This window comes from Numenius arquata, chromosome 26, assembly GCF_964106895.1.
Source record: "Numenius arquata chromosome 26, bNumArq3.hap1.1, whole genome shotgun sequence".
NCBI classification, from domain to species: Eukaryota; Metazoa; Chordata; class Aves; order Charadriiformes; family Scolopacidae; genus Numenius; species Numenius arquata.
This window is the reverse complement of record NC_133601.1, coordinates 4,997,489-5,009,852: the sequence shown is the minus strand read 5'-3', so window position 1 is coordinate 5,009,852 and position 12,364 is coordinate 4,997,489. Positions and strand designations below refer to the sequence as shown.

At 50.5% G+C, this 12,364-nt stretch overlaps 1 protein-coding gene across 1 annotated transcript in view; it reads right to left on the bottom strand.

Annotated features, from left to right (window-relative positions):
- Window positions 1-11,935, bottom strand: part of LOC141475734 (tetraspanin-15-like) — a 50,401-nt gene extending 38,466 nt beyond the window's left edge. Inside the window, exons 1-2 of the mRNA XM_074164232.1 lie at window positions 11,845-11,935; window positions 4,347-4,585 (exon numbers count right to left, since the gene is read on the bottom strand). Of these exons, the coding sequence (XP_074020333.1) occupies window positions 4,347-4,585; window positions 11,845-11,935 (330 nt within the window). The remainder of the gene's footprint in view (window positions 1-4,346; window positions 4,586-11,844) is intronic.
- Between the last annotated feature and the right edge of the window lie 429 nt (window positions 11,936-12,364).

Here is a 12,364-nt window from a genome sequence, read left to right as displayed (position 1 = left end):
CCTCACAAACATTAACGGCGACAGAAGAAACTCCATTTCCAACCAGAAACCCTTAACTCATCTATTAAATACAAATCTCCCTAACTCCGATTACACACCCCAGCAGCTAAAACCCCCAGGTTTTGCCTCTAATTTTTTCTAATAAATTTGAGCTGAGGATTGCAAGGAGGTGGCGGCTTTTATTGAATAGACTTTGCTCGGGTTATTAGAGAAAGTCATTAAAGACGCGATAATCTGGTTTACGCCCGGGGAAGAGTTGTGTGGTTGTGGGTGACAATTACAGGTGACGACTGGAGAGGATAAGATTGAGAAGGAAAAGATTAAAACCAAAATGTAATTTGTGATACCTTGCAGGGCGGATATTGGAATAATACATCAAGTAGCGGATTTAGGAGCGGGGTGGCTTTTCTGAACTGTTTTGCCCAAGAGAAATGTTGGTCGATTTTTGTCCAGGCAAATAAAAATCCATCCCCCCAAAAAAAAAAAAAATCCAATAAATATTTTATAAGGAAAATAAAAATCCATCTCTCAGCAGTAAGTGACTGAGATGAATGAGGGTTTAAGAAGCACGTACACACCCGCACCCATACTTTACGTGTAACAAAAAGGTTATTAATGTCAAATAATGTCAAATTTTTGTAGGGTATTGAAATTTTTTCTCCTAAATAGAGAGGAATTTATTGCCTGCTCTCCAGATTAACAAGACGTATTTTTAGATGAAGAGACAAGTCAATTTTTATTAATGATTTGAATTTTGGGGTTGTTTTTGTGCTCATTGTTAGTTTGGATTCCCCGAAGCGGCATGTGCGGGCATTGGAGCAGCTGCAGGACATCGCACACACGAGCTCCTGAGAACCCAAAGGGCTTCACACATCGATTTTCCATCAGCGTCAATATAAACATTTTTATACTGCCTCATCATACAACCTCCAGGGTCTGTCCCAAGCCCACTTTTGGGGCTCAAGGGACAGAGCTGCATCCTCCGTGGTCCCTGCACCACCGGATTCCCCCTCAAGGTGAACAGATTACAAACCCACTAACCAGTAACATCCTCTCAAGAGTTTTCCTGGTAAAACTTAGCGGAAAACCGCTGTGAAACAACTTCTACAAATGAAAGGAATCCTCAGTCTCCCACGCTTCAAGAGGCTGCTGCCGGACAGAAGATGCCCCGCACTGAAACCCCCCTGCGAATTCCTGGTGGGACCCCCCACTTTGGGTGTTGGGTGGAAATGTTAATGCATTTCACAGCCAATTCCAACATAAAAACAAGAGGGAAGTCCAGGCTTGGCAACATGGCTTTGCCAATATGACCATGAGCAGGTAGAGCACAAGAAAGCATCAAGTAATTCAGCGCCATAAAACCATGCCAACTGCAAGGGTCTTCCCAGTGCAGCCCAGTCTCACCGGAGAACTGGTTTCAGATACAAGTATAGAGCACTTTTGCCAGGATAAGCTGCATCTCCACCAGGAAAATTCTAATCCAAGGTTGCTCCCATACAGACCTGCAACCCCTTTGAGTGGGCAAGTCCCCCATGGCTCATCCAAGGTGGCAGAGCAAGGCAGAGGTGGACATGCCAACCCACGCTCATGGCCCAGGCTCTTAGAGATGCTCTTTAAGTCCATTTTTTGGTCCACTCTGAGCTTGCAATGCTATTTCCTACAAGAAGAGGCAGAAATTATGCTTTTCACCTCTGTGCAGAGCACAAATACCTCCCGTATTTGTGTGACTGCAATGCCCACATGAGGAACACCCTTATTTAACTCATCATCGAGAGCATTTCCAAAATGCCTCACTGCCGTCAAGCTCTCCTCCTCGTGCTGATGTCCATCAAGCCGAATACATCCATGGGGATAAGAGCTTTTCAGCTCCAAAACCGGGAATTAGGCCGGATTCGTTATCAGAAATGGATAGTGGGTTAGTGGATCCATGGGTTAGTGGTGGACTTGGCAGTGTTGGGTTAACGGTTGGACTTGATGACCTTAAAGTTGCTTAGATGTGGTGTTGGGGGATATGGTGTAGGGAAGAACTTTGTAGAGTAGGGTAGATGGTTGGACTCGATGATCCCAAGGGTCTTTTCCAACCTAGACGATTCTATGATTCTAAAGGTCCTTTCCAACCTAAAGGATTCTACAATTCTACGAAACATCACTTCATTTATCTGCTCCTGGAAAATAGATAATTAATGCAGTATTGGGCCAATCGTGCTGCTCTGCTGCCAGCTAAAAGCAGGGGGGAGCCTCGAGTAACCCTGAAGACCCACCACCCAAAAATACAACATATTTCCACACACGAGACAAACACCCCCTTTCTTCTATCCTAGCCAAAAGGGATGCGAGTGTTATTGTGTGCGATAACTCGCATGGATATTGCTTTATTTATTCCACATGACAGGCGTGAAGCTGCTTATATCCATGGGGAGAAAAAGCCGACCCAAACGGGCAGGATTATTTCTTTTTCTCAGCTGCGCCCATCACAGAATTGATTCGGCCGACAACCTGTGAAACACCGTTAATGAGCTTGGGTTTCTGTCGCCCTGAGTCGCTCGAAGGATGAGATTTCCGACCCTCTGATGTGTCAATTTTCCACTTCCAAATTCGGTCCGGGTTTGTGGAAACAGAGCATTAGCCGTGATTCATGAGTATTAGCACAGAAAGAAAAATATAATCGGAAATTTGAAGTACTTATCCTTCTTGGGACTAAGCCTGGAGAGAATGAACACAATACTCTACAGCTTTAAAAGCAGACAAACGAGAAAGAAGATGAAATCTTCTCCACAAGCAACATAACTCCAGCTTTGGCAGAAAAATATTTCCTCGGCTTAGAAGCTACAGAGCTTTGCCGGTTGCTTTGCCGGAGAGGAAAAAGAGGATTATGTGTTAGAGGTGTAACTGAGTCCAGGCAAATTCCCACTGCTCTCATTTAGCATCCGAACAGAAAGAAAAAAGGCAGTTGATGGGGAATTAATGAAAAATTAATTTTTAAGCAAACAAGTTATTGGGGCTATTTAAACATCACAAGTATCACTTGGATGGGGTGTCTCTGGCCACCCATTTGGAGACTCCTCCAACGCGCGGGGTCGGGAGGCAGCTCTCGAGTGGAGCAGGGGGTTCTGCCCTGCGATGGAGATCCGATGGGAAACCTCCTCCTCTGCTCTCGAGTGGAGCAGGGGGTTCTGCCCTGCGATGGAGATCCGTTGGGAAGCCTCCTCTTCTGCTCGCTGCCTGGCCTTGGTCCCAGCAACCTTCCCAAGGGCAGCTCAAACGGCCGCCTATTGCAGGTGGCAGAGACCCAGGCGCATCAAAAAAGCAACGATAATTTCGTCTGCTCATGCCGAAGCAAAGACAATATCGGTTTTGCAATTCGGGTTCCCATCTGTATTAATTGGAAATGCAAATGCCGAGCAATTTTTAAAAGCAATATTGCAAGCGAGCGCAAGCTACCCAGAGCGTTGGGTTTTAATAAACCAATCAACCCAAACCAGTGGGAGATGAAGGTGTAATGCAAATCCTTGGCATGCAAGGCACGCGTGTGCCGGCAGGAAGGCTCCCTGGACCAGCACGGATTATTCATCCGAAAGAAACTTCTTCACCGAGAGGGCGTCAGATGCAGCCCAGGAACCGACAGAGCTGTCACAGAGCTCATCAAGGGATGTTGGCCCTGGCCAAGAGCGATGGAAGAGTTTTGCCCCCATCTGAATGGAGGGAATGGATTATAATTCAGTTTATAAACCCCTGCAGGCTCCTCCTCCTCGCTGGGGACAGAGGTGTTAGCCCAGAGCAAGGGCAGGGACGAGCTGCAGGGAGGACGGGTGGTTAAATGCTCAAAACCCCTGGAAAACAAGTTAGGAGTGAACAGCTTTGCCCTACTGTCCTGGGTCTCTTCTGTTTTGGATTTCAAAGGTAATTTTTCCCTCTGCCGACAACTCCTTTGCAAAAGGAAATGAAGCTATTTTCTATCGGCGTCATCACGGCTAAAATAAACTTAACGGTGGAGACTTTGCTCCACCAGAGACGGGCTCTCAGCCCCCAAAATAACTCCCTCATTACCCCCGGAGGAAGGCAGCAGTGCTTCCCGCAGGTGTCGGGAGGATTCAGCCGTGGCTAACAGGGAAATTAGGGCGCCAGCTCTGCGATTTAAATATATCCTCTCCCCATTATCCCTCCACTGGCTTCGTGGCTGAGCTGAAAACACCGAGCAGTCACATCATGCGAGCATTTAAACCCAGGAAGGAGCACACCGTTGCTGTAAGTCGTTGGTGGTGACTCGTTAGGATACATTAATTTTCCTCCTTGCCATCACCCAGACCATCCCCAGGGCTGCACGAAGAGCGCAGGAACGGCCTTACCGTCTTCAGCAGCGTCCGGTTGTCCCTGAGGGAACCCACCATGCCCACGAAGGAGACGCCGAACATGGTGAAGCCCAGGAGGAGGAGGATGATGGCCGGAGCCAGGAAAATCCCTTCCAGGGTTTTGTGCTTCTGCCGCTCCACTTCGGCGTAAATGCCAACGCACAGGATCACGAGGCCGAGGATCTGCAAGGGAAGCACGGGACGGGATTCAGGCACCAATGGGGAAAAAGCAGAGGCTTCGAGGGAGAAGTGGAGGTGGAAGAAGTCCCAGACGGCCAAGGAAAACCCACCCAACTCCAAGCCATTTAGCACCCAATCCCAAACAGTGCCATCAGCGCTTGGCACATGCCCTTTGCTCCAGGTTGGGCTGCTCTTCCTCTGACTGGGAAGGGGAGATGTAATTCCAGCGTCATCAATCCAGCTGGGCAGCTTTAAGTTGTTTTTTGCTGTGCTTTTCCTCTCCCCTCCCTGCCCTTATCTTTAGAGTCAGACCAGAACCACAGAATCACACGGGGCTGGAAGGGACCTCTGGAGATCACCCAGTCCAACCCCCTGCCAGAGCAGGGCCACCCAGAGCAGGTCCCACAGGAACGTGTCCAGGTGGGGTTTGAATGTCTCCAGAGAAGGAGACTCCACCACCTCTCTGGGCAGCCTCTTCCAGGGCTCTGCCACCCTCAAAGTCAAGAAGTTCCTCCTCATGTTTAGATGGAACTTCTTATGTTCCAGTCTGTGCCTGTTCCCTCTTGCCCTGTCACTGGGCACCACTGGAAAAAGACTGGCCCCATCCTCCTGACACCCACCCTTGAAGTATTTATAGGCCTTGATCAGATCCCCCCTCAGTCTGCTCTTCTCCAGACTAAAAAGACCCAAGTCCCTCAGCCTTTCCTCATCAGAGAGATGCTCCAGGCCCCTAATGCCCCAGATGCTCAGCTTGGCCCTTACCTTGGGTTTGAGGGTCATTAACACCCACAGCCCACCCCCCCCCCCAGATGTCACCCTGAGAGAGCACGATCCCCAAAACCACTCATTTCACTCCAACATTCTTAAACCCGGCTTGAGCCCCGACTCGCACTCAAACCCCCGGCTCGCCTTCTCTTCACTCCCCGGCACCAACAATTAGAAACGCAGCCGACTGCACCGTTACAAAGAGCTTTTGATCCCTGGATGAAAAGTGCCATCAAGAAAAGCAACGGATTATTTATGACAACCTCCCTCCCCCTTCAATGAAACAGCTCCGATTGAAAAGGAGATGCCTAACGATGCCGGGATGAAGCGAAGCTCCGCAAAGGGCTCTCTGCATCCCTTCAGCTCCTTCAACATCAAAGCCACAAGGCGCTCCCCGAGCGGTGGGTGCTGTCAGGAAGCCGTTCCATCACGGCCGTCGGCCCCGCAGCGCAGCCGGAGGCGAGCGGCTCCTCAGCCGGCGCCGAGCTGACACCTGAAAAGGTCAGCGAGGAAACCCAAGAGCATCCGCAGCCCTTTTTCACGCTGCTTTTTCCTGCCCTTCCCCAACCCCAAACCGCAGTGGGAGGCTCCTGGGGGAAAGCCCCCGGCTGCAGACATCCGCACTCGGAACCCTACACCTCCAAAGAGGTTTTTTTCTCCTTTTCCATCTATCCTGGTTTGAGGACTGGCCAGAGACAAACACCACCATTGATTGCACCTTTCCAAAAGCCTTCATTGCTCCTAATGAGTTTGCTCAAACTCTTCCTGCTAATTCACACCAAATCCTTAATTTTCACACAAAAATTGCAGAGCCCTGGAAGAGGCTGCCCAGAGAGGTGGTGGAGTCTCCATCTCCGGAGACATTCAAACCCCCCTGGACACGTTCCTGTGGGACCTGCTCTGGGTGGTCCTGCTCTGGCAGGGGGTCGGAGTGGGTGATCTCCAGAGGTCCCTTCCGACCCCATATCACCCTGTGATTCTGTGATGCAAAACCTTCGCTTTTGGGGGAAGTTGATTTGATTTTTTTCTTCTCCACTCTGCCTGGACACTATTTCTGGTGGGGTTTTGGAGCTGGTTTATGTCTATCGATCACCGTCTGCTTCCAGGCTCTACCTCATCCACAAAGGAATTGAAACTTCTCAGAAAGTGAAATTTAGACTCGTGATGTTTTAATTATTTGAAACTAAACAGAGAAGCCTATTTCTTTTAACAGGCTTTTAATCACAGTTTCAGTTTTATACTCTATTTTAAGCGCCAGGTTGGTGCCCTGGGATTGGGTTTGATTTAATGTTTATCTCTTATACGGTGTCCCAGGAAATACATTTGCCTTTGAAGGCGGGGGGTAGACATTAATGCACACCCCGCTAGTCCCCGCTGTTCCTCCCGCGTGCCAATCAGAACCACTTGCTCTGTTTTAATTAGTCCATCTGCGATGCAAGGGAGGGAAGAGATCATGGAAAGAGCACGGAGAAAAGCCAGGAGGGGGGTCAAGGGCTGGATGCTCGAGGGGCATGCTTGGGATGGGCTTCACCTGCCAGCAAGGGAGAGAAACCGAGGGGGGTTTGCAGGACGGACACGTGAATTGCTTAAAAATAGCTTTTCCAGGGCTGAAAGTATCCTTGAAAAATTTAAAGGACATGGCATACACGAGGCTGCTGGTCCTTCCTCCCAGCATCATCACAGCCAGCTCTTTGGCAGGGAACCCCCCACCAGAACCCGGCGTAACGCCCTTCTTGTTTGGAGGGGGGTCAAGGCACAGCTTATTTGTCACACAAAGGCAACGGGGAAATGCAAAATGCAGTGGGGAAAAGGCCCTGCACAACATTGGGAGATACTGCCAGCAACCCAGTGACACTGCGTGGCTTTTTGGGGGCTTCATGGCTTAGAGAAGGCTGCGCACGATCTATGGCCAAGCAAATCAAACTAATCCCTGGGACTTACAATCACAGAATGGGTTGGGTTGGAAGGTACCTTAAAGATCATCTCCTTCCAGCCCCTGCCCTGGGCAGGGACACCTCCCACCAGACCAGGTTGCTCCAAGCCCTGTCAATCACAGAATCACAGAATCACCTAGGTTGGAAGGGACCTTTAAGATCATCTAGTCCAACCTTAAAAAAAAAAAACAACCAAAAAACCCCAAACAAACAAACAAAAAAAGTCCAACCTGGCCTTGAACCCCTCCAGGGATGGGGGATAAGGAACTCGGTGGATCAGGAACTGGCTGGATGCCTGCACTCAAAGGGTTGCGGTCAATGGCTCAATGTCCAAGTGGCAGCCAGTGACGAGTGATGTTCCTCAGGGGTCGGTACTGGGACCAGTGCTATTTAATATCTTCGTTGGAGACGTGGACAGTGGGATAGAGTGCACCCTCAGCAAGTTTGCTGATGACACCAAGCTCGGTGGCTTGGTCGACACGCTGGAGGGAAGGGATGCCATCCAGAGGGACCTGGACAGGCTTGAAAGATGGGCTCGTGCAAATTGCATAAAGTTCTACCAGGCCAAGTGCAGGGTCCTGCATGTGGGATGTGGCAATCCCAGGCACAAATACAGGTTGGGCAGAGAATGGCTGGAGAGCAGCCCTGAGGAGAAGGACTTGGGGGTGTTGGTGGATGAGAAGCTCAACATGAGCCGGCAGTGCGCGCTGGCAGCCCAGAAAGCCAACCCCATCCCGGGCTGCATCAAGAGAAGTGTGGCCAGCAGGGCAAGGGAGGTGACTCTACCCCTCTACTCTATGCTCGTGAGACCCCACCTGTGTCCAGCTGTGTCCAGCTTTGGAGTCCTCAACACAGGAAGGACATGGACCTGTTGGAACGGGTCCAGCGGAGGGCCACGAAGATGATCAGAGGAATGGAGCACCTCCCCTATGAAGACAGGTTGAGAGAGCAGGGGTTGTTCAGTCTGGAGAAGAGAAGGCTCCGGGGGGACCTCAGAGCAGCCTCCCAATATCTGAAGGGAGCCTACAGGAGAGCCAGAGAGGGACTCTTTGTCAGGAGATGTAGTGTCAGGACAAGGGGTAACGGTTTTAAATTGGGAGCAGGGAGATTGAGATTAGATATTAGGAAGAAATTCTTTCCTGTGAGGGTGGTGAGGCACTGGAACAGGTTACCCAGGGAAGCTGTGGATGCCCCATCCCTGGAAGTGTTTAAGGCCAGGCTGGATGGGGCTTTGAGCAACCTGCTCTAGTGGAGGTGTCCCTGCCCATGGCAGGGGGGTTGGAACTGGATGATCTTTAAGGTTCCTTCCAACTCTAACCATTCTGCGATTCTATGATTCTATGGGGTAGCCTCAGCTTCTCTGGGCAACCTGGGCCAGGCTCTCACCACCCTCACAGCAAAGAACTTCTTCCCCACATCTCAGCTCCATCTCCCCTCTTTCAGTGGCAAACCCTTCCCCCTCCTCCTAGGGCTCCCCTCCCTCATCCAGAGTCCCTCCCCAGCTTTCCTGGAGCCCCTTTAGGGACTGGAAGGGGCTTCGAGGTCTCCCCGGAGCCTTCTCTTCTCCAGGCTGAACCCCCCCAACTCTCTCAGCCTGTCCTCACAGCAGAGGGGCTCCAGCCCTCCCAGCATCCCACTAAAAATCCCACTAAATACTTCAGAGATGCCACATTCCCCTTGTCCTAGACTCAAAAGACCCACGTAACGGGAGTTCCTCTCAGCCGCTGGCAGAGCCAACAGGTACCATGAACCCATGGGGACAATGTTAACACGGCCAAAGCAGCACAACCTTGAAGGCTGCCAAGGGCCAAGCGGCAGAAACAGCTCGTTCCAGGGTGAACGGCGTTAATTGGATGAGTCAACGTTGCGCTAACGCGAGGCAATAATTTCTCCTTATTCGGGAACACCAAAAAGTCACGATGACGGTGGCTTCAAGCCCACGCAGACCCCGTGAGTCAGAGCAGTGGTCCAGGGAGGAGCAGAGGGAACGGGCCATCACTTCATTCTCCATCCAAGATGACCAAAAGCGCAAAATTAAGGGCAAAACTCTTGTTTTTCAAATCCCCAGCTCACGGCGGAATCGTTCTTCCCAGCTTTTGAAGACCCGTCTGCCTTCAAACGAGCAGAGAGGGCCCTCCTGCTCCTCCTCGGAAGGTTTTATTGTAACGTGCAGGCGAGAAACCACGGTATAGAAAGGGCTGAATGCTTTTAGTCATTAGAAGATAGAATCACAGGATTAATAATACAGCGATTAAACACATCATATAATGCTTAACTGCTGACGGTACGTAGGAATGTAAAAAAAAAAAAAAATACGCTTTTATAAGGGTCAATTAAAATAGCAGTTTTCAATTTCATGGGAGAAGTAAGAAAAGGAAAGAAGCATTTCTTTTTGAAAAGAAAACTTCAAATCTGTGCTCCGCTGAGTCCTCGACAACGAGGATTAAATCTCCCTGTATAAAACCAGCAGGTCCAACCGTGATGCTCAAACATCTCTGCCATTCGCTCTGGTTTAAAGCCACTTTCTGGCTTATCCCACACTCCTTGACTGATTTTCCCACCTATAAATAAAAGTGTTGTCATTACAGGAAAGTAGCGGATCGAGCGGCATTAGGTCCAGTTTTCTGCAGACTGGGACAACCCTACTCTAGAAACCATGATCAATCCCACCCCAAACCTCCCTGATCCTTCGTGATGAACCAACTCAAGCCTTATTCTACTGAATTTTTACCCCCGGGGGGGGTGTGTGTTTAAATTTTTAAAGCTTTCATGAGAAAGTTCCTACACAATATTTTTTTTTTTTTTTTTTTTTTTTTTTAATCGAGTGCCTTTGACCAGAGAGAAACCCGGCCCCAGTCACGTCTGGTTAACGAGGCTTTGAAGGGTTCGTCAGCGCCGTTGAATTAGTACGGCGGCGACATGTGCAAATGAGGCCAGAAGTAGGTCAGGCGGCTGAAAAGCTCGCAGGAGCCGTGCCATCCGGGTAGATTCCATGGGGGAACATCCCCACGCAAGGACGCGTCCCGGGGCTGAAGGCAGGCTGGGTCAGAGTGCTCCAAAGTGACTTTTTTGCAGCTATTTTTCCAGCCACTGGGAAATTATTGAGTCTCATCTTGCCAGGATGCTCCCCTAGGCCCCCCAGCAATTAATAAGGATCTGGTCTCGAGATCGTGAGGGTTCAGTCCGTCATTAATCTACGTTTGCAAACACAGCCCCGACCCGGGTTCAGATTAGTGGGGAGCAAAAAAACCAAACCCTGCCCCTTCTCCCCCTCCCCACAGCTGCTTTCTGGGAAAACCTCAAAAACCTGCTTTCTGGGAAACCTCAAACCCAGCTCTCCAGGGAAACCAAAGCTCCAGAGATGGGGTTTCCCGCAGATTAATTCTGCGAGCAAAAATATTGTGCCGTCCTTACCCAAAACTCAAACTGCAGCTACCGACGGGTTACGAAATCTGGATTTTTTGGGTCTCACTGGGTGCAGCGGGAATCCCACGAGGGCCCTGGCCACCCCATGAGAGATATCCAAGTCTCCTCTCCCCTCGGGAGCTTTCCTACCCAGCGAGCCACAAGGAAATCAGTGAGATGCTGGACAAAAAATAAAAAAATAAAAAAAAAAATCCCCTTTTTCTTATTCTCATTCATGCCCTGGGGTGGGGACAAGTCGCTCAGGGCAGTGGGACAACGGGCTTCACCCTTCCCAGCTAGCACTGCCCTCCCAATGAGCTCATTCATTTAAATAAATACATAAATAAATAAGGAAATAGAAAGCGTTTTCAAACTCTGCCTGTTACCCCGTTTACCCTTCACAGCCTGCCTGGGGAACTCAGGCAGACATTTCTGCAATTACACCCATACAATTAGACAGGCATACGTGCCCAGCAGGGCAGCCGCGCAGGGGGAAAGGTGATTAATTAGACCTCGAGAGGAAATATCTCTAAATACGGACCGGATTCCCCAAGATTAACCCCAGGACGGCGCTAACTTCGCATCTCCTGCATTAAATCGAGGAGTCGCAGCCCCTCAAGGGATGGGGAATTTCTTGCTTCCCCCTCCCCTGCTCCCATAAGGTGTTTGCACCTCCCAGGTGCCGGGGAAGCCTCGCCCCGACTGTAGCTCAATGATTCCAAACTACTTAAAAACAAGCTTTATTTTTGCCTCTTAAAATAACCAACCTGGCTAAAATACCCGCCGGGCGATGTCTGTTTTCACGCCTTGTCCCTACGGAAGGACATAAAGGCAACGGCTGAGAGGGGGCAGGGGGATACGGGTGGCCCGATTGGTCTTTGTGGAGTGAAAACATGAAATTTCCCTGTTTATGCCCCAACTGCCTCAAAACGCAACTCACCGCCTCGAGGGATTCGCAAGAGTGGCTCTAGGGGAAGGGAGATGCTCTTAAATCCACCCAAACCCACCGTTTTGCCCAAGATTGCCCAGTTTACACCCAGCCAAGGCCAAGCTTCGCCGCACCAGGTTTTCCCGCGAGAATTTGATGCTTTGGAAGGGGAAATTTTGATGCTGCAAAGTAAAACCCAACCCACGGGGGTGGCGTGGTACGGGGTGGGGGGGAGGGGGTGGTGGCGGAAAGGCCAGGAGGGACAGAAAAGCGACCGGAGCACCTACCGAGAAGAGGGTGGCATAGGTGGAGAGAGCAAATTTGATGCTGTAGTAATAAAGGTGGGAATTTCGGCACTGGGAGGTTTGAGCCATCCTCGCAGCTCCGGCCGGAGGGGTTTTCTCGCTGCCCGCCGGCCTGTCCCCGCTCCGGCCGGTCCCTGCCCTCCGCCGCGGAGCCGAAAAAACCGACACATGCAGAGAGGGGAAGCCTTGAACTTGAACTGCTGGATCCAACTTCCGCCTGGCAGGAGCAGAGAGCAATTAGAGGGAAGGCAGCAGCGGCACCAGCGGCCGCCGTTAACCCTTTGCTGAGTTCCTTGCTTGGCTTCCACCACAGCAAAGCTCTGCTGAAGGGGGTTTACTTCAAGAATTATTCCCCCCCTCCCAAAAAAAAAAAAAACCAAAAAAACAAACCAATGTAGGCAAATTTTTAATGACAAACGTGTTGCAATCGGGGCCAGGTGTGTTTAAAAAGCCCCTTGCGGTCATCCCTGCAGCAGCAGAGGGGGAAGCGGCAGCCCA